The following is a 27,579-nucleotide window of genomic DNA, read 5'->3' as shown; positions in this document are numbered from 1 at the left end:
ATGAGAAATGAAGAACTTTGTTCTGTCGGATCTCACTTCACGATTGTTTCTTTTTCAGTTCAAAAGGCGCAATTATCTACAAGTGACCCTGAGCACAAGCAGCAAAGCTTGAAGCGTAACGGTCGCAAGAAAATTCTGGTAATTGGAAATGGGGGCGCTGGAAAAAGTACACTATGCAATGTTCTTGCTGGGGACGATCCAAAATCAGACAATTTTCCAGTGTCTTCGGGAGTTGATCCCAAAACTGGTTACACCCAATTGGCCAATGTGTTCTTCAATGGAGATCGTGGAAAACCAATCAGTATTATCGATACTGAAGGTTTTAACTCTGACTCAGATAAAATTTCAGATGCCAAAATAATCTCCGGTTTGGTCGGAACACTGCAGAAGAAATGCGACTTCATTAACTTATTCGTTATAGCGATAAATGGTACGGAGAAGAGGTTTGGTGGAGCTGTTATCGGAATGTTGCGAATTCTTGAAGGAATGTTTGGCGAGCACTTCTGGAAAAATGCCATTGTAGTTTTCTCACATATCTCAATGGACCCTATATCACGGAAAAAGAGAGAGTTAAACTACGGACGCACTGACAACCTGTTGGGCGAATTGTATGTGGGTAAAATCAAATTGGAGTTTCCGAAAATCAAGAAGAAGATACCATTTGTGATCATAGACGCTTTGAGAACTCAAACAGATCCGGGAGAAGAAAATTTTTTTGTAGATTCAATGAAGAAACTTTGGCAGTGTTTAGACAAAGCTCCCTCTCTTAGTGTGAAGCAATTCGACCAGACTTTCAAAGGGCACAAAAATGAGGCGAATGTGAAGGCTTTTCTCAAACAATACAGAGACGAATTCCAGAAAGAAAAAGAACAAATGTGAGTAAGAAAGAAGTTCTTTACTTAATTATTTACCACTAGCAAGATCGAATAAGTATTTTTAGGATATCGGAATTACGGATTTAACTTAAGAAATTGGCTTCTAATTATCTTACGTTAACATCATATAGCTTGGAGTTTCCTTTAATGATATATAAAAGAGTTTTCTCAATTTCCTTATATTGTAAAAATATTATATCTCAATAAGGTGCATATGCCTTTTAGGTAAATTACATCCATGCATGCAAAATCTAGATACTGATTCTCTGTTCTCCTAGCATGAAGGAAAGAAATCACTGTCAAAACTAAAAGATATCAAATTTAGGTATCTTTTCAGACAGAACTGCCGACACATATTGAGACCATTTTTTTACCGATTAAACCAATTTTAAAGTTCTAACGTTCTAACTTAAATAGCCATTCTACATTGCTTCAAGTTCAGACAACACGATTCTGAGCCACTTTTACTCTAAACTAAAATAAATAAGCTAAAATAAAGTAATTTCTTTATTCTTAAGATAGCTTAAATTAGAATTTCGACCTCTGCTTCATCTATTTTGATTTGTTTTATTACTAAGCAATTCCTTATAACCATAATAAGCCAAAAGAGCAGAAACAAAATGACGTCCGAAACGGAGAATTTCAAAGTGCTCACACGTGTTCATCTGGTGTTAATGAAGTTCTATAGTTTCCGCAGCTAATTTGCCATCTTCATTGCCATTCTTGACCGCACCTCTGAGACAAAATTATGTTTGCAGTCTGCTCCTTTTGACCTCTAATTCGAACACTTTGTCCCGACATGACGGTATCCAATGATTCATGCACCTGACCGTATTTACTTTATATAGAACTGAGTTTGTATGAACGCCAATTTTGTATGTCAGTTTGCGTTGCTCCGTTCGCAGTTTCAACCTCTCCATTCGTACTTACCATTGCCGCAGTACTCCATCGGTCATCATCATTGTCATTCTTTGTTGTATGGATGTTCAACTTCAAGTAGAACGCCTTTCCGGTCGCGTTTTTTTCCACCTTTTTGTCCACATTTTTGTCCACCGCATTTTTGGAACCCTCTTACTGGCCAGTTCAATTACGTTTCACCTTGGCGCTGATTGACTTTGTGCATAGAGGTTGACATTTCTCGGTCAAATAACTTGACATCAATAGTTCAAAATTAGTTTCAATTCAATAACAAATTGTTCAAAACGTCAGAACTGTCTATAATGCCAGAAAAAAGAACCATAATCGTACTTGAATGGGTTTTTTTTTTAAAAAAAATGGTTACAAATTCGCTTTTTGGATGGCCGTGCCCGGACTTCTCTATTTTTTGGTGAGACGTTATCCAATTATATCTATCAAGGACTGATAGGAATGAGTAGTGAAGTCCTTTGCATTTAGAAGCATTTTTAAATCAATTGTTGAATAGAAAAAGGAACTAACAAATTAGCGTTTCAAATATGGACACACTTAATGATGAGTTTCCACGCCCCTCGAACTGTACACAAAATTCTTAAACTTCGTTAATCATTTGAATTTACTCAATTCCCAGCAGTCAACAATGAAGAACCAGAAAACCTGGAATGAGTTATTATCCAATTTCAGAACCGACAAAAGAAAAAAACTAAATATTTGTCGACAAAGTTGACAAACCTGATGTATACCCTTAAAAAGGAAAAACAGGTTACTCAGGCCTTTTGTCAAATCCTAGGACATTCATGCTAAAGCTATTGCATTCTACTACGAAATAGTAGAATGCAATAGTAGAGTGCAACAGCTACTGAAAAAGGTATGGGGAAATCTTACGAAATGCGCCCTCTGCATCTGGTTTCGACAAATACACCGTATAATCTCAAAGAATCTAATTGATTGACTATATATAACAAATGAAAATTAAACCAAGTTCACTATTCATTACATATTTAATTGAACAAGCAATATAATTAAACTATCAGTGAAGGTGAAGCTTAAAATACGGTCGTTTTACATCCATAACCCGTCAAAAAGAGAAATTATCCACCCGAACAGAACACTGAGCCGTTGCCCATCACGGATTTACGGTTCGTGCAAACAGTGTTTCAATCTGTCTTCGTTATTTCGTCAAAACTACCTGTCTAAACAAAGCTCGCCAGATTTTCTCTGAGAGTGTCTTCGAATTGGTCCATCTCAAGGAGCGCGGCCGGTTAATACTTTAAAAAAATTCATTAATTATTCATACTGCCGCCTGTGTTGCCTTTTGACTGCCTAACATGGCGTACTTAATTGATTTACTGTGCATTAAAACAAATGCTTTAGTAAGTCCCATAAAGTTGCAACGCAATCGAACGTTCGAAAAACTTTTGACATGCAAATGAACAACGGAATGCTGATCTCTACATGTTCTAATGTGAACTTTGACCTTTGAAACGTTCGATAGCGTTGCAACTTTATGGGACTGACTATAACAGCCAAATCAAATTCATATTAAAGAAGCAGTACTCGATTGATCCGATGACTCTATTCGAATTTAATGTGATGTTACCAGAGATTTCATCCCTGACCAAATCAAGCTAGAATCAAACAAAGTGCATTCTCAAAGAGGTGTCCGCAGTTTTTCCTAGTCTTTATTCAGTTTCTGAGTATAAAGTGAGAAGAAAGATCAATCCTGAGCACTTAAAAAATGGAACTGAAGAAAAACACAGGTCAGAAAACTAGCAGGTTAAATGAGAACGAGTAAATTGAGTCTGATTTTGAATAACAAGATATGGGGCTCAGATACCACTGTGCGGTTCTTTAGAATTCAAATTTCAGATAAAGTGATGTGAGCCTCACGCTCTAATTTTCAAAAATTTTCAGGCATAATTGTTAGGTTTTCTTATCTCAAATCTAGCCTTCTATGTGACTTAATTCTTTGAATGACCTTCTTCCCTGGCAAAATCACAATTAAAAAGAATTACAATTACGAAGAAAATTATATCATAATCCGCTGAATATTGAATATAGGTCTAGGCAATCTGTCTGACAAACAGTAAGGAGGGACGGCAGGTGAAAAATATGTTCAAAAAAAATCTTAAACTATAGAACAATCAAGCGGTAAATATATTCCGCAAAAAAAATGTTAGCAATGACATTTTTCGTTTCCAACCTAATCATTTGGATAAGCTACGAAATATTACCTGGTTAAAGGCGTTTGTCTCCTGTTGAATAATTAGCCTTTAATTCAGCTGAGGCTTCTAGGAATCGTTAATGTTTTCATTTATGCTCAGTTGAGGCAGAACTGCCTTTACTTATCCAAATCAACATTTGTTGAATAAACCGCTTATAAATTCCAAACAACTTAGACAATAGTTTTTACTCTAATTCAAATCAAAAAACATCTGAGAATTAACATGAGATTTTTTTTTCGTTTTTTTGCTGTAACCTTCTATGTTTCCTAGGATAGCCTAAGTTAGATAATTCATTTCTACAATACCCGTGTCGAAATAAACCCTCTGATTACTCTCAAAACGAAACTGATGTAAGAGTAGGGGGGGGGGGTAAAGGTCTATGGGGGTATGCGGGGTATTGGGAATTTGCTAAAAAATGACCCTGATTTCCCATCTGATCTTACATCTTTTATGGGTGAAATTTCGACACGGATAATTGCTCATTGTCGGTCGAACTGAAAATGAAATCGAAATTTTTGATTGTTATTTTATATCTGCTTGATAACCCAGGCAATTTTATTTGGCAATGAAAGATGTCATCTCAAATATTGTGGAGTCCTGAGAGACAAACATTTTCAGAAATTTGATAAAGATTCTTTTCAACCTTCATAATTTACATAACTCTGCACAGTTTTTGAAGGTCGAATCTTCAAGCTGATCATTGAGGGATTTCTCCAACAAGGACCAAATTTCTTCCCTCCATCTTAATGGAATTGGTGTTTATTTTGTCAGAAGGGTGTAATTTAATTTATTTCACTGTTATATCCCAGTCCGTCCACTTTCGTGATTTTCAAACGTCGAAATGCTGCTGGAAGGAAGCCTTTTATAAATGGAACAGGAATTATCTAGTATAGACAAAAATTTCAGTCAATAACATCATTAAGATGTCAAAACGATGCCCAAAAATTTTAAATTTGTCTCAGAACTAAAGCGTGATAAAAGAACAGATCCGCTCGATGTAACTCAACTAAAAATTAAAAACGTTATTAGTGCCGTCTACTTTCCCAAACTAAAAAAACAAGACAGGCAAACTGCAGCAAATTTGGGAATTTAAAAATGTTTTCTCCGTAGGTGGTCTTCAAATCAGACAGTCAATTTTTAAATAAAAAGCTTTTAGATTTTGTGTAGTAAATTATATGTATATGTTGGAATATCAATCTTTTTCTGCCAAAGGATCTAGTGTCCTGCCACGTGGACACTGGCTCCCAACCAGCGCAGTGCACAAAATTTGAGTTAGATATGAGCCATAAGTGGATTTTTTGCACCTAACTCGAAGTACTGGGCCAGTATAAATGCAATTCCCCATCATTACTGAATCATACACTGATTACTGTCGCTTCCCTTCAGTCTGATTTTCTGCAGTATTCCAAGCTCTTTTTACCAAGAAAAAAATTTATGTGTATGGTCTTCTATGGGCCATAGGTTTCTATGGTCTTGGATATGGAATCTAAGTCCCCTTAAAATTTTTTTTATTCAAAAGAAAATCAAATTCTGTCACTTTTTGCTTAATATGCGATCCAAAAAACGTCATTTGAGACCTTGTTGTGTTTTTTGTATGGTCTTTGATATGGTATCTGAGATTGATTTATGGTGGTCAGCCCGGGAATGCTAAGACTTGGGCCAAAGTGCAAAAATAAGTTTCGTACGGGGATCGAACTCACGATCTCCCGGCTCACTAGACATTTGATCTCCTTTCTGCCCCACTATATGACATTTGAAAGCCATAACTCTCTTTTGCGCCATTAAAACACGCTTTAAAGGAGCAAATTTCAAGCGGGAAAACGAGCAAAATATAAAATTGGAGACTTGCATTTAGAGTTGCCCACTATACAGATAAACACCTGCAGTTCGGTACGGTTTGTTAGTGCGAGAGGGAAAATTATTGAGTCAGCAAAATTTGACTTTGTAGGGCAACTGATTTTGCAAAATATAGACCAATGCGCGGTGAAAACATAATTCTATTGCAATTGTGGTTCTGTCTAGGACTCTATTATAACCCATAAGACTAATTTGAACTGCTCCTCGATTCTCTAATTACAATTAGACCACTTTGATCTGTGACTAACCCCATTTTTTCAGCTATTAAACCCACAGAACTTCAAAAAGACCCAACAAAAATCGTTTTTATAAATTTTTCGCCATTTGAACTGGAGAGAATAGCACTTAAAAAATTAGGAAAAGTTATATTGTGAGTATGTCACTCTTTGTGTTACAATAGTCAATAAAAAGATCGGAAAAATAAAAAAAAAGCATGCAATTTAGTAATAATAGAGTGAGCCAACTACCCCCAGGTGAGCCAACCAGGTGACGATCCGCAAGTACTAAGATAGGGTATAGCGTATTTTTGCCGATTTGAGTCGTCCTCCATCTATTAAGGTAGGGTATAGAGTCTAGGGGCGACTACATGTATTCAGATACCCGACTAAATGCATTAAGCTCTCATGAATTAAGATTAGCTCCCATGTATTAATATTAGTTATAGCTCCTGTGTATTATGATTAGGATTAGCTGCCATGAATTATGATTGGATATAGCTCCCATGTATTATGATTAGGTATAGTTCCCATGTATTAAGATTAGGTATAGCTCCCATGTATTAGATTTAAGTATAGCCGAATTCTTGTTTCTGGATTAGGTTTTACACATAGTGTGTAACAGCTGTATATAAAGTCTATTTTATGTGAATAACTGGTTTACAAGTGACAGTGTGAAAAAGAGATCAATGTTTGAACCTTCCACCACCTTTCAAGTAGAAGACGCTTGATTAAGGTGCTCGGGTAAAAAGATGGTTCTATGTGTTAAGACTAGGTATGGTTTCTGTTCTTCGATTTTTGTAAGAAGTACCTATGTATTAACGCAGTAAATGGCTTTCACGTATTGCTATTGCTTAAGTCTATTTGGGCCCATAAATTTAAATAAAAACGTCAAATTTTTTGAATGAAAACAGTACAAAGTTACAGAAGCAGTATAAAATAGCAGTAAAAAAGTCACTGGAGCATTAGCAATATATAGAAAATTAAAAAAAAATGAAACCCTATGCACAATTAGTGGAGTTTGTTAATAAAGCCCGATAAAGTGAACAACTTGGACAGCTAATTAATTTGGGTAGTGTATAACACATTAACCAAATTTACATAAAACTATTAAAGGAATTCAACACATGCGCATCTCGAAGCTTGTTCAAGATTATTTGTAAAAACTTAATAGTTAGAAAGCAGCATAAATGGTGTTATGGGCTCCGCACAAATCCGCATTTTTCGGAGTATTCTGTATCGTTTTGTCCTACTTTTCATTTTGTACTCTGTAACTGACCATGCTAAAGATTCCGCGTAGTAGTTTCTGTTAATCCAAGCAATCATTGTCCAATGTTCACCAGCTTCACTGCTCGGAGAAGTGTTGATATTAGCAAAAGTTGAATTTGGATAGACTTGGAATAAAATCTGCTAGAAAATATCCAATATACCGGAAATTGAGCTTTGAAATGGTTCAATAATGTCACGAATTGAGATATTATTCTTGGCAAACTTCTTTTTCCCTATCTCCTCAGCACCGTTTCTAAAAAGATTTCGGACAGAACAATCAAGTTGGAAACTTTCGTTCTTTTGACAACTTTTGATTTTATGATTTCGTCAATTGTTTGTTTCTGTGGGCTGGAATAACAGCAACAAAAGTTATAAAAACTAGATGGAAAATAATAAAAAGGATTCAAGACAAAAATTTTTTGGGAAGTTAGGCTACCTAAGTAAACATTCATTAAGTAATTGGTTCTTTTTTGATTTAGAGAAGGATATTTGTTTGAAGAAAGCATGAAACCTCAAAATGTTCCAATGTAGAAAAGCAGTATAGATTAAAAACCATAAATATTTGTTGAAAAAAGATATTTTTAGCAACCGTTCCAAACTGATCACTTCCAGCAGTGCACGTTCTTTCTGCAATAATTAATTGTCACGTTTCTCGACGGTCGCAAAAACGCTTCCAATCGAATACTTCGAACGCAGAGTTCAGTATAATTAAGATTTTCTCCAGCATCTTAAAGCGAGGTGAGGTCGTAAACAAGTACGTATTGGTTCTGAAAGAAATGATTTGGTAACAGAGGATTTTCATCGTTGACATTTATTGCTTTCATTGTTGTTACGTATGCTCTAAAGTCATTAGTTTTATCAATTGATACTACAGCTCTACCTCAGCGGACGATTCAAAGTTTTTTGCAACACAAATTTCTGGTAACGGAAAGGATTTGCTTGAAAATGACATGTGAATACCGGATTTGTGTTCATCGTAATAGCTCCTCTTCTGATTGATGCTTTGTTAAAAACATCTTCCTGAATAAACTCGTTCTGGAGTAAAGGAATGATAAATATACGTGCAAATGTTTTCATAAAAATGTAATGGGCCGGTTGACGAGTTAATTGCAATTTGATTGTCTAGAGATACACTTCATAAAAACAGCACGTGGTTTGAATAAGAAAAAGTCAAGAACATCAAGGGAACCGTGAAAATTGTGAAGGGAAACGGGAAATCATTTAGAAAATTTGTCTGGATCGAATGAACTAAAGTCTAACTTTTGTATTTAGAAGCAGGAAGTTTTCAAGCAGAAAGTTTTCGTAGTAAGTGGTTACCTTTTCCAGCAAAAGGTCTTCCTCTGAATCTATAAACAGATTTTTCTGATAAGCGCTAGGCTTTTTTCTAAATTTGGCATCCATGACAAGCCAAAAAACCTTATATTATTTCATGTTGAAGCGTTTAATTCATTGGAAATAAAAGCCTTGTGTCCTTAGAAACCATTCGAATAGTGCACCTGTTGATTGTTCAAATAAACGCCACAGAAGAGTTGAGTTCACAGAAGATTCGAGAAGAGTGAGTGCAACAAGTTGTTGGCGTGAATTACACAATATAACTCATCATATGTAACAGACATGCCCATACATTTTTTCGATGCTTGACTTTTTTCACAAAGTCGTCAAACAATCTGTTGTAACGCAACTTTGATTTGTTGGTTGATATCTTTCTTATCAAGGTAGATACTATTTCTACTTCTGTAGTGAAGTAAAGGGATACACTTCCGGAAATGTGTCAAAAAAATCTAAGCAAGATTTTGTTTACGCAAGTGAACATATCTCATGGAAACACTTATCCCATAAACAGCCGTCTTCGCATCCAAAGACATGACAAAGATTTGTTTTAAAAATTACAAAAAAGACTTCTCATTGGAAAGACTCAAAAAAATCGCTGTGTAATTTTGTCAATGCGTAACTTGATTGGCGGTTTTTCATACTTTTCACGTTTTTGATCTTTTCTGTTTTTTTCGTTTTTTTTAATATCGGAGCCCGAGGGACAAAGAGTTTGTAACAGGCCTTGCGATGGAAATCGAGGAGACATTATCAGAGCTCGTTGATATAGCCCTTGTAACAGACCTGTTACTGCAACCTCCCATTCTCTTTCCAGATTTGTTTGCTCCGGAAGAAAATATGTAAAAGTACTCAATGTTTCGTTTGGGTGACAACCAATAGAAGCTTTTGATAATAAATCTACAATGAAAGAACTCATCTCTAAACGATGCACTTTGCAAGCTGCTATTCATAAAATTTGGCTGGGATTTCATCACCTTGCTCTCCAAAAAGGTTATCAGTTGGTGTATTCAAAGTTGCAGTTTTAACAGTTTGGAAAATTCCAAATGTGAATTGTGACTTGCAAAGTGTGACACCTTTTTGGAGTTTGGAATATTGGCTTCAATTTTAAAGCTTGTTTTTTTAACTGTTTTCTTATGTTTATTGTTCTAAAAATGACAAAAAAGTCTGAATTTTTAACGTTTTTGTGAGATTTACCTATAGATCTGTTAAATTTTGCGTTCAAAGTGTTAAAAAATATATCATCTTTTGACGTTTTTATCACAATTGCTCGCGGTGTAGCGATAAACGTTGTTTTTCGAAAATCTCATTTCACTGTCTGCTACAATAGCCTTTGTTTCAGTTCATGTAGTTATGATTCTGATGGGTTTACTCTGGCAAAAATTTTGAATTCTCGCCCAAACTCAGTACCACTGTCGGGTTGAGTGTTTTCTTCAACAATATTGAAAGAACAGCTAAAGCATCAGAGAAATGTTTAGATTTCATTGGTTGAAAACGGACCCGGCTTGAAAAGACGTCAACGCATACCAATATATATTTCACAACCTTTTTGAATTTGGACAATTTATCCATGAAAGCCACTACGAGACACCAATAATGTTTGATAGGTTATGAAAAAGCACGTAATCTTTTGAAATGTCCAATTGCTTGTCGAAATTGGTGTAGGAGTTTGTTTTGTTTGAAAAATCAGTAACCTTCTTTGACATACCACTAGCTCTCTCAAGGTTTCAAACTGAATGATATGCAGCTTTTCCTTCCAAGTGCAACCTCTGTATCTCAGCTCCTTATGCCTTGGAAAGGTATCCAGCTTCCTCGGTCTTTGTTTTTTTAATCTTTGTCTGTAAGTTAATGTGGATTAAGACAAGTTGCGTCAAGAATTGTGTATTAGATATCCGGACATTCAACGTTTTCCCTCTTCAGAATACTTTCCCTCTTCAGAATGTATAAAAACAGAATGTATAAAAATTCGCTTCCAATTGAATACTTCCAACGCAGAGTTCAGGATAATTAAGATTTTCTCCAGCATCTTAAAGCGAGGTGAGTACGTAAACAAGTACGTATTGGTTCTGAAAGAAATGATTTTGTAACACAAGATTTTCATTGTTGAAACTCATTGCTTTCATTGTTGTTACGTATGCTTTAAAGTCATTAGTTTTATCAACTGATACTACAGCCCTACCTCTGCGGACGATTCAATGTTTTTCGCAACTCAAATTTCTGGTAACGGAAAAGATTTTCTTGACATTTTCATGCAAATGCCAATTTGTGTTTATCGTAATAGCTCTTCTTCTGATTGGAGCTTTGTTAAAAACATCTCCCTGAATAAACTTGTTCTGTATTGAAGGAATGATAAACGTACGTGCAACTGTTTCCATAAAAATGTAACTGGCCGGTTGATGAGTTAATTGGAATTTGTCTAGAGAAGCACTTCGTGAAAAACAGCACGTGGCTTAAACAAGGAATAGTCAAGAACCATAAGAGAATCGTGAAGATTGTGAAACTAAACGGGAAATAGTTTAGAAATTTTGTATGGATCGAATCAACTGAAGTCTAACTTTTGTATTTAGAAGCAGTAAGTTTTCGTAGTAAGTGGTTACCTTTTCCAGCAAAAGGTCTTCCTCTGAATCTAAAAACGGATTTTTCTCATAATGGCTAGGCATTCTTCTAAATTTGGTATCCATGACAAGATAAAAAACTTTATATTATTTCATGTTGAAGCGTTCCATTCATTGGAAATAAAATCCTCGTGTCCGTAGAAACCATTCAAATAGTGCACCTGTTGACTGTTCAAATAAACTCCACAGAAGAGTTGAGGTCACAGAAGATTCGAGAAGAGTGAGTGCAACAAGTTGTTGACGTGAGCTAGACAATATGACTCATCATATGTAACCGACATGCCCATGCATTTTTTCTATGCTTGACTTTCATAAAGTCGTCAAACTTTCTGTTGTAACACAACTTTGATTTGTTGGCGGATATCTTTCTTATCAAGGTAGATACTAATTTACTATTTCTATCATTTTTAAAATTAAATTCGATGCCGTTTTCATGTAGTGAAGTAAAGAGATACACTTCCGGAAATGTGTCAAAAAAATCTAAGCAAGATTTTGTTTACCCAAGTGAACATATCTCATGAAAACACTTATCCCATAAACAGCCGTCTTCGCCTCCGAAGACATGAAAAAGATTTGTTCTAAAAATTACAAAAAAGACTTCTCATTGGAAATACTCAAAAAAAATCGCTGTGTAATTTTGTCAATGCGTAACTTGATTGGCGGTTTTTCATACTTTCCACGTTTTTGATCTTTTCTGTTCTTTTCGTTTTTTTAATATCGGAGCCCGAGGGACAAAGAGTTTGTAACAGGCCTTGCGAAGGAAATCGAGGAGACATTATCAGAGCTCGTTGATATAGCCATTGTAATAGACCTGTTACTGCAACCTCCCATTCTCTTTCCAGATTTGTTTGTTCCGGAAGAAAATATGTAAAAGTACTCAATGTTTTATTTGGGTGACAATCATTAGAAGCTTTTGAAAACAATTCTACAGTGAAAGAATTCATCTCTAAACGATGCACTTTGGAAGCTGTTCTTCATAAGAATTTGGCTGCGATTTCATCACCTTGCACTCCATAAATGTTAGGAACATTGTCTCGAATTTTAAAGCTTTTTTGAACACTTTTATTAGGGTTTTTGCTTTAAAAAATGACAAAAAATCTGAATTTTTAACGTTTTTGGGAGATTAACCTACAGTTCTGTTAACTCTTGGGTTCAAAGTGTTAACAAAATATCAATTTTGTGACGTTTTGATCACAATTGTCCGCAGTGTAGCGATACACGTTTTTTTTCGAAATTCTCTTTCTCTGTCTGCTACAGTAGCCTTTGTTTCATTTCATGTAGATTAGATTTTGACGGGTTTGCTCTGGCAAAAATTTTGAATCAAAACTCAGTCCCTTTATCAACCCACACACTATCGAGTTGAGTGTTTTCCTCAACATTTTTGAAAAAGCAGCTACAGCATCAGAAAAATGTTTAGGTTTCATTTGTTGAAAATGGACCCGGCTTGAAAAGACGTCACACATACCAATGTATATTTCAGAACTTTTTTGAATTGGGACAATTTATCCATGAAAACCAGCTCGAGACACCAATTATTTTTGGTAGGTTATGCAGAAGCACGTACTCTTTTGAAATGTCCCATTGGTTGTCGAGTTTGGTGTAGGAATTTGTTTTTTATGAAAAATCAGTAACCTTCTTTGAAATTCCACTAGCTCTCTGAGGGTACGGAACTGAACAATATGCAGCTTTTCCTTCCCTGTACAACCTCTGTATCTAAGCCCCTTGTGTCTTGGAAAGGTATCCAGCTTACTCGGTCTTTGCTTTTTAATCTATGTTTATAAGGTAATTTGGTAATTTGGATTAAGACCAGTTGCGTCAAGAATTGTAGAATAGATATCCGGACATTCAACGTTTTCCCTCTTCAGAATGTATAGAAACTCGACAAAGGCAAGGTTTCTGCCTCCTCCATCTAACAACAAGGAGTCAGATAGGGCAAGCTTAGGGCGAGATGAGTTTAAAATTTTTTTGATAAAAGATGCGTTGCTGGAAGACTTTCTTTTAGCGTTAACTTTTCCCTAAACGTTTTGTACATTTTTTAGAATAAAATCCCGTTTTTTGTCTGCTTTTTCCCTATTTAGGTGATAACATGAGTTTCTGCACAAAAAGTTGTTCAGGAACCAAAACAAAAAACTGTTTCCATAAAAATGTAACTGGCCGGTTGATGAGTTAATTGGAATTTGTCTAGAGAAGCACTTCGTGAAAAACAGCACGTGGCTTAAACAAGGAATAGTCAAGAACCTTAAGAGAATCGTGAAGATTGTGAAACTAAACGGGAAATAGTTTAGAAATTTTGTGTGGATCGAATCAACTAAAGTCTAACTTTTGTATTTAGAAGCAGTAAGTTTTCGTAGTAAGTGGTTACCTTTTCCAGCAAAAGGTCTTCCTCTGAATCTAAAAACGGATTTTTCTCATAATGGCTAGGCATTCTTCTAAATTTGGTATCCATGACAAGATAAAAAACTTTATATTATTTCATGTTGAAGCGTTCCATTCATTGGAAATAAAATCCTCGTGTCCGTAGAAACCATTCAAATAGTGCACCTGTTGACTGTTCAAATAAACTCCACAGAAGAGTTGAGGTCACAGAAGATTCGAGAAGAGTGAGTGCAACAAGTTGTTGACGTGAGCTAGACAATATGACTCATCATATGTAACCGACATGCCCATGCATTTTTTCTATGCTTGACTTTCATAAAGTCGTCAAACTTTCTGTTGTAACACAACTTTGATTTGTTGGCGGATATCTTTCTTATCAAGGTAGATACTAATTTACTATTTCTATCATTTTTAAAATTAAATTCGATGCCGTTTTCATGTAGTGAAGTAAAGAGATACACTTCCGGAAATGTGTCAAAAAAATCTAAGCAAGATTTTGTTTACCCAAGTGAACATATCTCATGAAAACACTTATCCCATAAACAGCCGTCTTCGCCTCCGAAGACATGAAAAAGATTTGTTCTAAAAATTACAAAAAAGACTTCTCTTTGGAAATACTCAAAAAAAATCGCTGTGTAATTTTGTCAATGCGTAACTTGATTGGCGGTTTTTCATACTTTCCACGTTTTTGATCTTTTCTGTTCTTTTCGTTTTTTTAATATCGGAGCCCGAGGGACAAAGAGTTTGTAACAGGCCTTGCGAAGGAAATCGAGGAGACATTATCAGAGCTCGTTGATATAGCCCTTGTAATAGACCTGTTACTGCAACCTCCCATTCTCTTTCCAGATTTGTTTGTTCCGGAAGAAAATATGTAAAAGTACTCAATGTTTTATTTGGGTGACAATCATTAGAAGCTTTTGAAAACAATTCTACAGTGAAAGAATTCATCTCTAAACGATGCACTTTGGAAGCTGTTCTTCATAAGAATTTGGCTGCGATTTCATCACCTTGCACTCCATAAATGTTAGGAACATTGTCTCGAATTTTAAAGCTTTTTTGAACACTTTTATTAGGGTTTTTGCTTTAAAAAATGACAAAAAATCTGAATTTTTAACGTTTTTGGGAGATTAACCTACAGTTCTGTTAACTCTTGGGTTCAAAGTGTTAACAAAATATCAATTTTGTGACGTTTTGATCACAATTGTCCGCAGTGTAGCGATACACGTTTTTTTTCGAAATTCTCTTTCTCTGTCTGCTACAGTAGCCTTTGTTTCATTTCATGTAGATTAGATTTTGACGGGTTTGCTCTGGCAAAAATTTTGAATTCTCGCCAAAACTCAGTCCCTTTATCAACCCACACACTATCGAGTTGAGTGTTTTCCTCAACATTTTTGAAAAAGCAGCTACAGCATCAGAAAAATGTTTAGGTTTCATTTGTTGAAAATGGACCCGGCTTGAAAAGACGTCACACATACCAATGTATATTTCAGAACTTTTTTGAATTGGGACAATTTATCCATGAAAACCAGCTCGAGACACCAATTATTTTTGGTAGGTTATGCAGAAGCACGTACTCTTTTGAAATGTCCCATTGGTTGTCGAGTTTGGTGTAGGAATTTGTTTTTTATGAAAAATCAGTAACCTTCTTTGAAATTCCACTAGCTCTCTGAGGGTACGGAACTGAACAATATGCAGCTTTTCCTTCCCTGTACAACCTCTGTATCTAAGCCCCTTGTGTCTTGGAAAGGTATCCAGCTTACTCGGTCTTTGCTTTTTAATCTATGTTTATAAGGTAATTTGGTAATTTGGATTAAGACCAGTTGCGTCAAGAATTGTAGAATAGATATCCGGACATTCAACGTTTTCCCTCTTCAGAATGTATAGAAACTCGACAAAGGCAAGGTTTATGCCTCCTCCATCTAACAACAAGGAGTCAGATAGGGCAAGCTTAGGGCGAGATGAGTTTAAAATTTTTTTGATAAAAGATGCGTTGCTGGAAGACTTTCTTTTAGCGTTAACTTTTCCCTAAACGTTTTGTACATTTTTTAGAATAAAATCCCGTTTTTTGTCTGCTTTTTCCCTATTTAGGTGATAACATGAGTTTCTGCACAAAAAGTTGTTCAGGAACCAAAACAAACTACTCCAATTCAAAAAGCTCTTTTAATGGTTGGCTGAGGAAATTCTGATATAAGAGTGATACCTTTTTTCAAGATTAGAGCCTTCTTTTACTGAGATTAGCTATTTTTAGAATAAACAGTTGAATTTATGCTCGAAATATTGTAAAAACTTGTTTTTGAGTTTCTAATAGCTTTTTTCTTATAATATCTATCATGAACTCATTTAGAAATTGGATGAAATCTTTTTGAGGAAAATTATTTTAAAGCTCTGGGAAATTTTCTTGATTGATTGTCTAGAGATGCACTTCGTGAAAAACAGCACGTAGTTTAAATAAGGAATTGTCAAGAACACTAAGGGAATCGTGAAGATTGTGAAACTAAACGGGAAATAGTTTAGAAATTTTGTGTGGATCGAATCAACTAAAGTCTAACTTTTGTATTTAGAGGCAGTAAGTTTTCGTAGTAAGTGGTTATTTTTCCAGCAAAAAGTCTTCCTCTGAATCTATAAACGGATTTTTCTCATAATGGCTAGGCACTCTCTTAAAATTGGTATCCATGACAAGCCAAAAAACTTTATATTACTTCATGTTGAAGCGTTCCATTCATTGGAAATAAAAGCGTAGTGTCCTTAGAAACCATTCGAATAGTGCACCTGTTGATTGTTCAAATAAACGCCACAGAAGAGTTGAGTTCACAGAAGATTCGAGAAGAGTGAGTGCAACAAGTTGTTGGCGTGAATTACACAATATAACTCATCATATGTAACAGACATGCCCATACATTTTTTCGATGCTTGACCTTTTTCACAAAATCGTCAAACAATCTGTTGTAACGCAACTTTGATTTGTTGGTTGATATCTTTCTTATCAAGGTAGATACTATTTCTACTTCTGTAGTGAAGTAAAGGGATACACTTCCGGAAATGTGTCAAAAAAATCTAAGCAAGATTTTGTTTACGCAAGTGAACATATCTCATGGAAACACTTATCCCATAAACAGCCGTCTTCGCATCCAAAGACATGACAAAGATTTGTTTTATAAATTACAAGAAAAGACTTCTCATTTGAAAGACTCAAAAAAATTCGCTGTGTAATTTTGTCAATGCGTAACTTGATTGGTGTTTTTTCATACTTTTCACGTTTTTGATCTTTTCTGTTCTTTTCGCTTTTTTTAATATCGGAGCCCGAGGGACAAAGAGTTTGTAACAGGCCTTGTGATGGAAATCGGGGAGACATTATCAGAGCTCGTTGATATAGCCCTTGTAACAGACCTGTTACTGCAACCTCCCATTCTCTTTCCAGTTTTGTTAGTTCCAGAATAAAATATGTAAAAGTACTCAATGTTTTATTTGGGTGACAATCATAAGAAGCTTTTGATAACAATTCTACAGTTAAAGAATTCATCTCTAAACGACGCACTTTGGAAGCTGTTGCTCTAAAGAATTTGGCTGAGATTTCATCACCTCGCACTCCATAAATATTAGGAACATTGTTTCCAATTTTAAAACTATTTTGAACAATTTTATTAGGGTTTTTGCTTTAAAAAATGACAAAAAATCTGAATTTTTAACGTTTTTGGGAGATTAACCTACAGTTCTGTTAACTCTTGGGTTCAAAGTGTTAACAAAATATCAATTTTGTGACGTTTTGATCACAATTGTCCGCAGTGTAGCGATACACGTTTTTTTTCGAAATTTTCTTTCTCTGTCTGCTACAGTAGCCTTTGTTTCATTTCATGTAGATTAGATTTTGACGGGTTTACTCCGGCAAAAATTTTGAATTCTCGCCAAAACTCAGTCCCTTTGTCAACCCACACACTATCGGGTTGAGTGTTTTCCTCAACATTTTTGAAAAAACAGCTACAGCATCAGAAAAATGTTTAGGTTTCCTTGGTTGAAAATGGACCCGGCTTGAAAAGACGTCACACATACCAATGTATATTTCAGAACTTTTTTGAATTGGGACAATTTATCCATGAAAACCAGCTCGAGACACCAATTATTTTTGGTAGGTTATGCAGAAGCACGTACTCTTTTGAAATGTCCCATTGCTTGTCGAGTTTGGTGTAGGAATTTGTTTTTTATGAAAAATCAGTAACCTTCTTTAAATTTCCACTAGCTCTCTGAGGGTTCGGAACTGAACAATATGCAGCTTTTCCTTCCCTGTACAACCTCTGTATCTAAGCCCCTTGTGTCTTGGAAAGGTATCCAGCTTACTCGGTCTTTGCTTTTTAATCTATGTTTATAAGTTAATTTGGATTAAGACCAGTTGCGTCAAGAGTTGTAGAATAGATATCCGGACATTCAACGTTTTCCCTCTTCATAATGTATAGAAACTCGACAAAGGCAAGCTTTCTTATTCCTCCATCTACCAACAAGGAGTCAGATAGGGCAAGCTTAGGGCGAGATGAGTTTAAATTTTTATTGATAAAAGATGCGTTGCTGGAAGACTTTCTTTTAGCGTTAACTTTTCTTTAAACGTTTTGTACATTTTTTAGAATAAAATTCCGTTTTTTGTCTGCTTTGTCCCTATTTAGGTGATAACATGAATTTCTGCACAAAAAATTGTTCAGGAACCAAAACAAACTACTCCAATTCAAAAAACTCATTTAATGGTTGGCTGAGGAAATTCTGATATAAGAGTGATACCTTTTTTCAAAGATTAGAGCCTTCTTTTACTGAGATTAGCTCTTTTTAGAATAAACAGTTGAATTTATGCTCCAATTATTGTAAAAACTTGTTTTTGAGTTTCTAATATCTTTTTTCTTATAATATCTACCATGAACTCATTTAGAAATTGGATGAAATTTTTTTGAGGAAAATTATTTTAAAGCTCTGGGAAATTTTCTTGAACGTGATCAGAGTACAAAGAGACGCTGTGTGTAAATTGTATTCTGCTTCGAGGCAGATACAATACTGGTGTCGTTGAACCACTGTTAGTACAATATATTAGAGAGTCCACTGTTTTCAGAGCAAGTGAACGAGTGAATGACCATAGGGAACTGGATTTGCTGTCTTGACTAGTTTTGAGTTGAGATCCCAATTCCAATTGTTGACTGATTGTGTAATATTTTAAGAATCCTTTCGGTGATTTGATTATCGGTGTTCTGTAGCTCAAGAACCACAAGGGAACCATGAAGACTGTTAGCGGAAACGTAATTTTGTTAACGCGTAACTTTTTTCATACTTTTCACATTATTGATATTTTCTGCTCTTTTCCTTTACAATACCAGAGCCAGAGGGATATAGATTTTGTAATAGGCCTAGTGATAGAGCTCAAGGTCACAGTATCAGAGCTCGGGGATATCGAACTCGTAATAGACATTGTAAACGAGCTTGTAATCGCAAGTGGGTAATACTCTGTCGGTTTTGTATCTGGACTTGCGTCATCTAGATAGGAGAAATTTCCGTCCGTGAATTTTTGGTACAAAGGAGGACAAGACACTTCTGTTACTGCAACCTCTCATTCTTTTTCCAGATTTATTTGTTCTGAAAGAAAAAATGTAAAAGTTTCAATTAGGTGACAATCAAATGAAACTTTTATAGACCAACTCTACAGTGAATGAATTCATCACAAAAAGGATACACTTTGCAAGCTTATGTTCATAAATTTTGCCTTGGATTTCATCACCTTGCTCTCCAAAAATACTATCGGTTGGTGGATTCAAAGTTTCAATTTTAACAGTTTGGAAAATTCCAATACTGAATTGTGACTTGCAACCTTTTTCAAGTGGGTTTTCGTTATTGCGAGTTTCAAACAATGTCTTCAATTTAAAAACTTGTTTTTTTGAGGTTTTTCCAGGGTTTTTGTTAAAAAAAGACAAAAAATCTTAATTTTAAACAATTTTGGGAGATTTACATACAGATCTGTTAACTCTTGTGTTCAAAGTGTTAAAAAAATATCCATTTTGCTGAATTATTTATCATATCATAATTGTCCGCAGTGTAGCGATAAACGTTATTTTGAAGGAGCTCATTTCTCTGTCTGCTACATTAGCCATTGTTTCATTTTTGCAGAGTAGATTTTGATGGGTTCGCTCTTGCAAAATGTTTTGAGTTCTCGCCCAAACTCAGTACCTCGATCTACCCACACTCTATCGGGTTGGGTGTTTTCCTCAACATTTTTGAAAGATTACCTACAGCATCAGAAGATTGTTTCGATTTCATTAGTTGAAATCGGACCAGACTTGAAAAGACGTCAACACATACCAATCTATATTCCATGACTTTATTAAATTCGGCCAATTTATACATGAAAGCCAAATCGAGACACCATTTATTATTGATATGTTTTGCAAAAACAAGTAATCTTTTGAAAAGTCCAATTGCTCTCAGAATTTGGTGTTAGAAATGTTTCTGGATAAAAAATCATTTACTTTCTTTTAGTTTCTACTAGTTTTCTGAAGGTTTTGAACTGAACAATATGCAGCTTTTGCTTCCCTCTGTATCTTAGCTCTTTGTGACTTGGAAAGTTATCCAGCTTCCTCCGTCTTTGCTTTTTTTAATCTTTGCTTATAAGTTTCTGTGGATTTGGACCAGTTGGGACAAGGATTGTGAATCCTGACTTTCAACGGTTTTCCCTTTTCAGGATGTATTAAATTTGGACAATGGCAAAATTTGTTTCTCTTCCGTCTAAGAACATAGAGTCAATTGGTGCAAGCTTAGGAGTTGGTGAGTTTAAGTTTTCATTGATAAATTATTCGTTGATGGAAGACTTTGGTTTAGCGTTAAAAACCTCTAAATGATTTCTACATTTTTTGGAATCAAATCCCGTTTTTTGTCAGCTTTGTCCCTATTCAGGCAAAAACATGTATCTCTGCTCAAAAAGTTGTTGGGGAATCGAAGCAAACTACTCCCTTTCAAGAGACACAATTAATTACGGACGCACTTAATATTGATATAAGAGTGATCCCCTTATTCGAGATCAGAATCTTCTTTTATTGAGACTAGATAAACAGATGAATTTGTGCTCTAAATTTTGTAATAGCTTGTTTTCGAATTTCTCGTAGCTCTCCTCTTATAATATTTACTATGAACCCGTTTAGAAATTGGGTAAAATCTATTGGGACAATTTTCGAGGAACGTTTTTTTAAAGCTGTGGGATAAGTTCTTGAACGCAATCAGAGTTCAGAGAGACGTTGTGTGCTCATCGTTCACATATGTAAATTGTAGCCTGCTTCGAGGCAGATTCAATACTGGTGTCGTTGAACCAATGTTAGTACAATTATTAGAGAGTCCACTGTTTTCAGAGGAAGTCAACAACTAAATGACAACAGGGAACTGAATTTATTGTCGTACCAATTTTTGAGGTGAAATCCCAATTCCAACTGTTGACTGATTGTGTATTTTGATGACGTCTATAGATGATTTGAATAAAACGATATTAGTGTTCCTTAGCTCAATTTCTCTTCCTACTCGGATTGTAGGGAGGGGAACTAGAAATCGTAATGAAAGAGTCGTCAAAAACGGGTATATACTTCGTTCAATTGTTAGCTAATTTGTGAACCAACCCGAAATCCACAACTTGAACGAACTCATTATTGTTTATATTTTGAGACATTAATCTGTAAAAAGATTGACAGTATTAATAAAAGAATACATAGGACGAGATAAAGTTTCTCTGATCCACTTGGTCCAACAAGTGAAATAAAAAATCGTTTTTTCGTTTGTATTTTGCTGTTCATTTTTTTGAGATGGTAAAATATTTCCAACTGTACTCAACAAAATGAGAATCCAAAATTTTTTTCGCCTCAAATGTCTCAAACAAACTATTTTTTATGTAAAAACAAGCTAAAATCAGCTGTATGACAAAAAAAGTGGAGCATAAGAACTACTAATGTTGGTTACACATCTGTCCAAAACATTTTCATGACTGATATTGTTGTTGATATTGTCATTAAAGAAAAAATTACATTTTTTGAGACCCCTATGACTGTGGTCAGTCATTTTTAGGTTATATTGTTCACAAGGTTAAAAGAATCGTCTATCAAACTGAATTGGGGAATAAAAAAACAGAATTGTAATTACTAAGAAAAGTATGAATGAAAGTAAAACATCCAAAAAACTGCTTTATTATAAGAATTAGTGAAAAAGGCATCAAAGTTTAAAAAAGACAAAAAAATGAAAAATCCCAGTAAGAAGAATTGTATGTAGTAATATTTGCGCACACAATGTTTGTAGCTTATTCTTAGTTGTCTTATTTTCATTTTTTTGATACAACTGTTTTTGCGAGAAGAAAAAAACAAAAAAAATTAAATTACAATCAAGAATACAAACTTATAACTTTTAATTGTCATCAAAAATAATTTATAGCCCACATCCCGTAAGCGTCTGTTTTCTGCCAAAATAAAGAGTCTTCTTGTGTCAATACGGGTAGTTTCTGCAATCCCAGTCAGCATCATTGTTTTTTAATAGCTTAGAAGCTATGATCATCAAGATACTCCGCATCCTTACACAATTTTGTTGATAAAATTTAACACTTTTCTTTTGAAATTTTTCTGAGTCTCACTTATCAGGTCTTTTTGCAAAATAAATTGTGAGCAATGTTAATGAATACCGGAACACAACTCAGAATAATCCCGCTTTCAATTTTTCCAATTTAAGCCGTGCATTTTTTTGTGATACATTTTACCTGAAAAATTGGTTTGTAGTCTTTAGGTGGGAGAAAAATGTATCCAAGTACCGTCCTGTCCTTAAAAAAGTCCCAAATTTTTAACAATTCTTCCCTCTAAACTTTCAATAACGAGTGCAGTGCAACGCATTTTTCTTCTAGAACAAGTTTTTGAAAAACGATCAACTGTCTAGTTTTCGCAAAGACATGGATGACAATTTTTTATATAGATGCAAAGGCTAGACAACTAATGTGACCTAAGAGGCATGAGGTTTTGAGGTTACATCTATCAATAACCAGGTACATTGTTTATTGCTGATTGTGCGGCTCCAGCAGAATCGTGTAAAAATTCATGTGAACGGAATACTTTTGATCTTGCTGGAAAGTCCGGATTTGAACTACCGTATCCAATCAGTCCTCCATGGGAAGAAGTTCTGCCCAATTTTGCGTGCTGCCTGGAAGCAATTTTTTTCTCGTTTTTCTTTGTTGAGAAACATTGGCGAGATAGAAATGAAATTGTTTAAAATTGTGACAAGGTCCTTAAAATTTCTTATTTGTCCGATGTGATAATGGTCTTTTCGAAAGTCTCTACATAAAAAGAAGGTCAAGAACGTGTTCTCTTATTTATCTTTTTTCTTCCTTTTTTATTTCAGTGCATGTCAAAAATTTTTATTGAACTCCAGTCCAACGGTGTTTTGAAATAAAAATTTCTGGTTTATCAGATTGAAGTTTTAAAGTGGTACGTCGAAGCCCATTATGAATAACTCGTTCAAGTTCAGAAAAATTGGATCCATGGTCAAAAATATGAAATGTTTATGAAGACTATTTTAGCTATTATGAAGTCTGAGGTGAAATACTTTTTTAACTTGATTCCCGACTCAGAAAATATTTTAGACCAATATTCCAACTCATTTTCAGATTAAAAAAAATAAACAAAACATTTATATTAAGATTACAAAACCCATTATAAAATTACACAACATTTATTGAAATCTGCACTGTTGAATGCTAGAAAACGCATTTGAATTTGATATCAATTCGTCGAGAGACGTTTCTATAACTTCAGTTGAGACTTTAAAACAGTATTAATGAATTATCTATGAAGCAAGTTGCTCTCAAAAACTAAAAGTCTCTTTTAATTTAATGTTTTTGTTTACACCCATATAAAGCACAGTAAATGACGTTGCAATCAGACGTTTCCGTATTATATATTCTCTTCAGAGATCTTCAGATTTGCAATTTTTTTCAGAACTTTGCATGGATTCTGCTGTTTAGCTCGTCTGTGTTGCATAAAAGCAAAACAATGCTTGAAATGTTTGGAACAATTGTAATAACAAGTTCTTTTAGCGGGTTGTTTCCTGAATCTTATCTTTTCGAAAGTGATTAAGTAGGGTTGATTGCGATCTTAATTTGTAATATCTATATATAGAAAACTATTTCACCATACATTTTTTCCTTATGCAGACTATATTCTATTCTCCCTATACACTATGGCAGCAAAAAATTGTCAAATTTTACCCCAAATTTACTGAGAAGTATTGTTCATTTCGTTATCAGTTAGACAGTATAAACCATATCTACTCATTTCCAAATAATCTGTTGCAACTCATAACTATGTTTTTGTCCACACTTTACCAAATACCACATTATTCTGATTTCTGTCTTTGTTAAAAGTCAAAATTCGAATAAAATGTTCTTGTTAAAAATCAAATTTGAAATCATTTTCTTCTAATAAACTGTTATTTTGAACAATAAAACTTTTACAAAACAAAAAGAAAATTTTTTCAGTCATTTCTCCTAATTATCAAACTTTGATCCAAGAAAACACTTTTAAAAATCAAAACATTTGAAAAGGGAGTATTCTAAATTTCAAAAAATTACCACTTTTTCTCGTTAAACGATATGATTTAGCGCGAAAAAGGAAATACTTAACATTTTTTAAAGGAGAAATTTTGAGTCTATTTCTGTATGTTGAAAATAAATTTTGAACCAATTTTTTTGCACAATTTCTTACTAAATTTCAAAAGATCAATGTAATTATCACTAGTTGTTGAAAGATAGCTGTAAATATTGCAGTAACTATCAGTCAAAAGCTTAAAAGCTTGCATGTAAAAACGATTGAAGTTTTTCAAGTAAAATGAATCAAAAGAGAGGTAGAAATATATCACAAAGTTCTTTCGTAGAAAACAAGTATAAAAATTACAACTTATATGTTACTCAAGAAGAGTTCGCACAACGTAATCCGGCGAATGTTGAATCTCTTTCCCAAACAATTTCGCTGCTTCAATTATTGCTGTAGGTTCTATAGGTCGAAAACAGGTGGTAGTTGTGTTTGAAGCGTCCTCTGCAAAATATAGGATTTCATATTGAGGTATGGATGCAGTTGACATAGAGGGAGTAGTCAACATATAACTTGTTCCATAATACTGCGCTGTATCTAAGTTTTCCATATCTTGAGTGAGAACGATCTGGTGTCGTTACTCAATTCTGTGTGTTCACTGTTGCCAAAGTTTGCTAAAATCTAGAAAAGGTTGTTTTCCAACTCGATGCTTGTCTTGTCTGGTGTTTATTGAACCAGACGTTGTGTAGCAGTCCTTTTTCCCATAGAAAAGTAAATTCAATGCTCCGAGCCACATATTTGTGTCAGAACTAGGCACAGCAAATAGGGGATAGTGATGACAATTGATCACAGAACTTGGTGCCCCATTGAGTGAGTTCCAAACTGATTCTTGCTGATTGGAACTTGTCCTTGACATTACATCTTTAATTGCTTTATCTGATTCTCTATTATGTGCCAAACTGTAATAGGCAGGGTGACAACAGACTCAAAAAGCGCATTCAACAAGTCTCTGAAGCTTATCCGAGCAGTGTCCTCTGTGAAGGAAATGTACTAAAGCCGGCTGATACCCTGAACTGTAATTTGCACTTCTGGATGTGAAATGAAGAGGGAGAGATGAACTCAAAATTATACTGTAGTTGATGAACAGAGATGATGATGTTTTGAGGGGAGACAGAGCAAATGATGCTGTGTGACTTTTCACTTTTTATATGAAGGGAACTCTAGCCAATCAAAGCATTGTCTCCACAAAAGGGAGTTTTTACTGAAAAAAGTGGCGTTATTATCCAAAAGCTGAATTGAAACACCTGTAAAGTAATCAAAGAAGTAAATATTTCATAGAAAAACTAACGTTAATATACAAAACTGTACTCAAACTCTTCTTGAGGCCTCAATTATCACCACGCATATTCCCAGCAATACGGTATCAATTTGAGCAAATAGTGCCTTTGACAATTGCTACTGCTATTTATCTAAACAATGCGGAAGAATTTGAGCCCAAGTTTTTAGCTGAATTTCAGAAAGTACGATTTTTACTTAAATGGCGTTTAGAGTTAAATCGAGAACTCCAATTATTATTCTCAACCATTTTACTCAAGCTATCGCGTACGAACTAACAAAACCTGATCAGAGCAAAATTCGCAGTGCATTATTCTGTCTTTTTGGTAGGCTGCAGATACTACTGTCGATTGAGAGTAAGTCGTATCTTTACAATTTGGTATCATCGGTTCTGGGGACTTATCTAAAAATGAGAGATCAATAAAAAAGTTATCAAAACATAAACATGAGCTTTTGTAAACGGCCAACAGTTTCACTGATTTTTATTGCAAAAAATATTGCAATAAGTACTGATTGATGTTAGATTTAAACAAATTCGCATATATTGAACTTTTCTCACTATGTTGAGATAATAACAGAGAGAAAATTCCACACAACAGTTCAATGATAACCGACTACAAAAACTTTTTCTAACTTCTGATTCTCTTTTAGGCATCAATTTCTACAAAACATCAGAGAGGAACTAAGAAAAGAGTCCGGACCGAACACTCGAAAAGTTCAACAAGAGCTCGATGAGTTCAAAATGGAGTACAAAGAGCGGGACAAAAAGCTACTGGAAGAAATAAATGTTATGCAGGATAAGTTTTGGGATGACTTAAGGAAGCAAGGCAAAACCAATATCATAGATTCGGATGATCTTGAAAAAAGAATAGCCGCAGCTGAAAACGAAAGAGACGAAATGAGGGAGAAATCCGAAAAGGCAGAGAGAAGAATTCTTATCCTCGAAAAAGTTATCGAAGCACAAAAGAACAAAAATGTCCAAACACTGAAAGTACGCCAAAATAACCCGGCAACAACCTCTCAAGAAGATAAATTGCAAAAAAAGACGAGAAGTTTAGCAGCTAAAAAGGCTAAAAAGGAGCAGTACGATAACAACTACAAAAAAATCAACAAAGACCTGAAAGTGCTGAATTCATTAGACGCGGCTAAAATTGCCCATCTCAATGACATGATGAACCGTAGAGCGAAGCAGCAGAATGAGATCAACCAACTCTTGAATGACGAGATAAAAGAAAGGCTTAGAAAAGGAAAAAGAACAACGAAAGAGATCGAGAAAGAAGTCTTGCAGGATAGAAAGGCTTGGACAAACGCCACCGACAATATTTTCAATGAACTGACGAAGAGAGGACTAGAAAACTCAGAAATAGCAGAACTGCTTTGTAAGTTTTTGACAAAAGCGTATCATAATTCTACATGGTTTGTGTATGTGATGGAAAGCAACAGTAATTGGACTTCGATGAAGAAAGTTGGAGATTTCCATCAGAGGAGAGCTTCCATTCTTTCTCGAAAACTTAAGTCGCCAAAAGACCTCGCTATTTGGGGAATAATAACCCCAGAAAGCGATGTAGAACATGAGATGCACTTGATTTACTACTACAGAGCGACAATTAGTGAAATTATTTCGGAAGCACAAACGTGCCGTACAGAAACATATGCCCTAGAATCGATAATAAAGAAACTCACGGATAACAAGCTTCCCTGGTCTTTCATCTTTGTAGCTCCTTGCTCAACCAAAGCACAGAGCAGACAGTGTGTTGAGGAACTTTATTTCGAGAACACCGGCAAATTTTTTATAAATATATACATTGGATCCTAAAACCATCACCCGGGTCAAGAAAATTTCTAAAAAAATATAAGAATTTCGCTAAAATGCGCAAAAACTTGAGAATCAAAACCTTTTGAAAACGTAAGCGCAAAAACCATACTTCACTGTGCACAAAATGGCGATGAAATTTTGAAAATTTGTAGTGAATACGCTGGAAACCGCCAAATTTTCAGAAAAAACT

General features: G+C 34.9%; 1 protein-coding gene across 1 annotated transcript; it reads left to right on the top strand.

The window, feature by feature from the left end:
• LOC142354808 (uncharacterized) lies at positions 1 to 27,558 on the top strand. Its single transcript, XM_075407179.1, has 2 exons — positions 1 to 875; positions 26,225 to 27,558. Exons 1-2 carry the CDS (start codon positions 1 to 3, stop codon positions 27,387 to 27,389), a joined length of 2,040 nt encoding a protein of 679 aa, XP_075263294.1. The 3' UTR covers positions 27,390 to 27,558.
• Positions 27,559 to 27,579: the final 21 nt, after the last annotated feature.

Source organism: Convolutriloba macropyga, unplaced genomic scaffold, assembly GCF_964194025.1.
Source record: "Convolutriloba macropyga unplaced genomic scaffold, txConMacr16.3 SCAFFOLD_2815, whole genome shotgun sequence".
NCBI lineage: Eukaryota > Metazoa > Xenacoelomorpha > Acoela > Convolutidae > Convolutriloba > Convolutriloba macropyga.
Note: the sequence above shows the minus strand (reverse complement) of the source record. Positions and strands in the feature narration are given on the sequence as shown.

Bases quoted from the DNA above. Each gene is read 5' to 3' on its own strand.
- LOC142354808 (XM_075407179.1), top strand. From the start codon at position 1: ATGAGAAATGAAGAACTTTGTTCTGTCGGATCTCACTTCACGATTGTT. The intron at 876-26,224 runs GTGAGTAAGAAA...ATTCTCTTTTAG, and splicing joins CAGAAAGAAAAAGAACAAAT to GCATCAATTTCTACAAAACA.